Raw genomic sequence first — 4,498 nt, 5'->3', positions numbered from 1 at the left:
GTTGTGCTAATAGACAGAAAAAATATTCATGATTATTAAAGAAAATGCCTAAGTTGTTTGAAGTCAACCTTCACAGAGGGACTGTAGTAATTACATAATTTCTCAGACTGACTTCCAGCTATAAAGCCATCAGGCCCCTAAGAAGTTTTCTCCAGTTCATTAATTTTGTATTTTTAGATGTACAAATTGCATATTCACCCAGTATGGTTCCTCTTTTGTAGGACTCTCCCTGGTATCAGCCTTTGTCTAACTCCAGTGCAGTTTAGAGAGTTTTCTCTGTGCCTCCCAACAACACCGGCTCTCCACACACTGATTCTCATTCTTCTTTTATGTACGCAGAGTGAATCCAGCACATCGTTAAATGAAAGGAATCAGAAGAACTACTTCTCACAGCTATGTCTGCTCTTACCAGTTTATCTCAGGGAGGCAATTCAGGTACTTTCCTAATATTGAGGATAGAGCTCTGAGAGTCTAAACCACCAGCCTGGGAGCACATAGGGAGGGACCCATGGCTCCAGCTGTATATGTAGGGGAGGATGGTCTTGTTGGGCATAGGTGGGAGAGGAGATCCTTGGTCCCATGAAGGCTGAACGCTGAGTATAGGGGAATTTGAAGATGGGGAGGTGGGAGTGGGGGTTGGCTGGGGGCACATCCTCATAGAACCAGGAGGAGGGGGGATGGGATACAAGGTTCCTGGGGGAAGGGGGGAAATGGGGTAAGGGGATAACATCTGAAATGTAAATAAAATATCCAATAAAAAATAATAATAATTTTTTTAAAAGGTAACTTTTAAAAGTTACCTTTTTTAGTAAATTCTGAGTGTACAGTTCAATAGGAAACCTTTTCCTGTAACGGGTAAAGTTTAGAATAGCCACAGCATGGCTGGCTATCCAATCAGTGGGGCGGCTCTGCTTAGCTCAACCCACCATGTTCCAAGGCAGAAGCCAAGCAGGCCCACAACTAGACCTACGAGTCACCAGTGTGGTGGCTGGCTCTGCCAATCCACCACACTGTCTCCACAAAGCGTGGCTGAGCCCCTGATGATACCCACCATCATCCATGCGGTACCTGGTAGAAACGAGATCCTTAATGCTTAAAGATTATCCAATATTTATATATTTGGTAATGCTCAATTAACAGGATGCCCACACAATTAGAATTGTTACTCAATACCTAACCTTTAGATATAAATTGTTACCCAGGACTGCTCTTGATCCATCCATTTCTCCATGGCTGCTACCTCTCCCCTCTTCTTGCTAGCTCGTCCTCTTCCTTCCTTCTCCCCTCCTGACTCCTCACTCCGCCTACCTTTCATACAGCCCAATCACTGAGTCTTATTTCTCAAAACATCTAATAGTCATTGAAAACACTTCTTTTTTTGATTATGCAAGTAAAATGAAAGTTATTTATTTCTTTAGGAGAACACAAGACTTCACTTGATAGGAAGGAATGCCAGGGATTAATTTTATAGAGAGGAAAGAGTCTAAAATGGTGGAGAGATGTACCATCCTGGAAACTTTAGAATAGGATGATTTAAGGAAGCCTGACTTTTGGGAAGATAAAACACAAGATTTATTTACCATGGTCCCATTAGTGATGCTTGCAGAGAGGCAAGTAAACCTCCTCAATATTTGAAGAATGAGCTTAAATAGGTAACAGAGAAGCCAAGATTTCAAAGAGACTAATGCCACAGGTATTTGTAGTTGATCCTGATGAGTTGAGGGAAAGACTGCTAGGTCCACAGAACAGACATTTTTCTTTTTTGAATTCTCTGTGACCTGGTAAGGTTTTCTTTAGTCTGAGTATAAGGTGGAGAATAGAAATGTCATAAAATACAATTTATAATGTAAAAAGTGTCTCGGGTCAGCATGGCAGTATGATTATAACCCCAGCCGTCAAGAAACTGAGGGAGGAGAGTGCTTGGGTCATGGTGGGTATATTTGGAGACCAAAATAAATCTTAGGGATCTATTTTTAAGGCTTTTAATGGAAGACCCTAAGCCCATTATTTGCTACAACACATCTGGTCAGACTCCAGAAATTAATGTGGTCATGTTTCTTATCTCATCTGGCTCAGTCATGAATAAGAAACCAATCACTGGAAAGATGTTTCTACACATTATACATTCTTAAGATGAGATGGAGTTGCTATGTTATGATAAGTTGTCTGTCCTTTTTATTAACTCTGTGATTAAAACAAATTCATTCCTGTATATTTTCTTCATGTTAAAATCCTTCAAGAATGTTCCTACTTTTGTGAGGCTTTCTGCCTGATGGGATAATTTAAAAGCTCCTCCTAGTTAGGGACAACAAAAGAGATGAAAAGAAAGTTGAATCAAAATGTAAATACTCACAGCTAAAGAAAATGTTAGGATGGTACCTGTTCTGAGTCTCCAATAAAAAGACATTATTAGTAAAAAAATGTAATAAATTAAAAGATACTTGAATAGGAATTCTCAACAGAAATTTAGACTTAATATTTAATGGTCTGATAAGTACATACATAAGATCTTCACAAGAACTTTGTGGGGTTAAAGAACCTACTCTCACAAACTGTGTTTGGGTTGACAAGAAAATTATTGCCTAGAAAGACTGATGAACAAGAAGGTTAGTGTTCCACAAACTATTCTATCTTTTCTTTTTAAGTGTTATTAAATCAAACATTAGTCAACGAATTTCTCCTCTTGGGGGTGACAGATATACAAGAACTGAATCCTATCCTCTTTCTAACGTTCCTGGTCATGTACTTTGTCAATGTGTTTGGGAATGGAGCCATCATAATGATTGTCATCTTGGATCCAAGACTCCACTCACCTATGTATTTCTTCCTGGGAAACCTAGCATGTGTAGATATCTGCTTCTCCACTGTAACAGTGCCAAAGATGCTTGAGAACTTCTTCTCCACAAGCAAAGCAATTTCCTACTTGGGATGCATAACTCAGCTTTATTTCTTCCACTTCCTGGGTAGCACAGAGGCCCTGCTGCTGACAGTCATGGCATTTGACCGCTTTGTGGCTATCTGCAGACCACTCCACTACCCTTCCATCATGAATAGTCATGTGTGCATCCAGTTGACTGTTTCCATCTGGGCCATTCCTTTTATTCCAGCTCTGCTTCATTCCATATTGACGTCTCAATTGAACTTTTGTGGTTCCAACCATATCCATCATTTCTTCTGTGATGTTAAGCCATTATTGGAGCTGGCCTGTGGAAACACTGAACTCAACAGGTGGCTGCTCAATACTTTCACAGGGACAGTTGCTATTGGCCTCTTCTTTCTGACATTTCTCTCCTATTTCTACATCATCACCTATCTCTTTCTCAAGACCCGTTCCTGCAGCATGCTGCACAAAGCACTGTCCACTTGTGCCTCTCACTTCATGGTTGTTACTATTTTCTATGCTCCTGTTCTCTTCATCTATATCAATCCTGATTCAGGGAGCTCGCTGGAAAAGGACAGGGTCATTGCTGTCATGTATACTGTGGTCACTCCTGCACTCAATCCGCTTATCTATACACTGAGGAACAAAGAAGTGAAGGGTGCTCTGAATAGGAAAATCAGGTTACAACTTTGACTTGAAGAAATTCAGTAGGCTATTCTTGTATATTAAAACACAAGCAATTAATGTGAATACTGACTGAAGTGTGAAATTAGTTGACTCAACAATTGTGTATGATATGTATAATAAAGGTGACCAGGTAAGAGAATAAATATATGTGAAAATGTGGCTCAATTATATTTAAAATTGCAATCTCTATATAAGATGGAAATTGGAACAATTTTCCCTATAAAATTCAACTCTGAATTTGTTTGAGAGATAACCATTGACGAACCCAACTTGGTATCTTTTCATATATGTCTGTATATAAAAATCAAGTATGCAAATTGCTGGGAGCAGATAAAGGGAACTTTTCTTAAGTACTGCCATTTTGACTTCAGACTCCCTTTTACCTAAGTTGGCCAACTCCCTCTCTAAGCAACAATAGTTCCCCCAAAACATACCTGCTAACAACTCCGTCTCTAAGTGACAATAATTATCCAAAACACAATGCCCCCTAACAAAAGAAACAAGTTCATTTGATTGTTTGGGCAAAACCATTTACATTCTGTCAGCCGACAATGATAAAACACTTGTAAAAGTCCTTAATCTCTGAGTTCTCATTGGCAAAAATTATAACTATAAAAAAACACCACTCATCTGCTGGCAGGTTTTATGCATATAAACTCTGCCTTGGACCCTGCTCAGTGCTGCCAAAAGAAACAAGAGTCCTTGTCTGGTGACCTTGATAGGTCAGCAACTCTGTTTATGTGGTGGAAGTAATAAAAGATTTTGCTGTTTCAGGAGCCCACTGGTGTATTCTCTCTCCTTTCTCATGGCACACAGTGGACGAGGTATAACAAAATATGCCTGTTTTGCCCATGTTTTGAATAGATGAATATTAATAGGTACATTTATCTATAAGGCCACTTTAGTTTAGGATTCTGTAATGTGATCAAT

General features: G+C 39.4%; 1 protein-coding gene across 1 annotated transcript; it reads left to right on the top strand.

The window, feature by feature from the left end:
• The first annotated feature begins 878 nt into the window (after window positions 1-878).
• On the top strand, window positions 879-3,574 carry LOC114637248 (olfactory receptor 12D2-like). The gene is made up of 2 exons (XM_028785466.1): window positions 879-1,071; window positions 2,646-3,574. The coding sequence occupies exons 1-2, from the start codon at window positions 879-881 to the stop codon at window positions 3,572-3,574; spliced, it is 1,122 nt and encodes a 373-aa protein (XP_028641299.1).
• Window positions 3,575-4,498: the final 924 nt, after the last annotated feature.

The sequence above is a fragment of the Grammomys surdaster genome, unplaced genomic scaffold (genome assembly GCF_004785775.1).
Source record: "Grammomys surdaster isolate TR1022 unplaced genomic scaffold, NIH_TR_1.0 125231, whole genome shotgun sequence".
NCBI classification, from domain to species: Eukaryota; Metazoa; Chordata; class Mammalia; order Rodentia; family Muridae; genus Grammomys; species Grammomys surdaster.
This window is presented reverse-complemented; position numbering and strand designations above follow the sequence as displayed.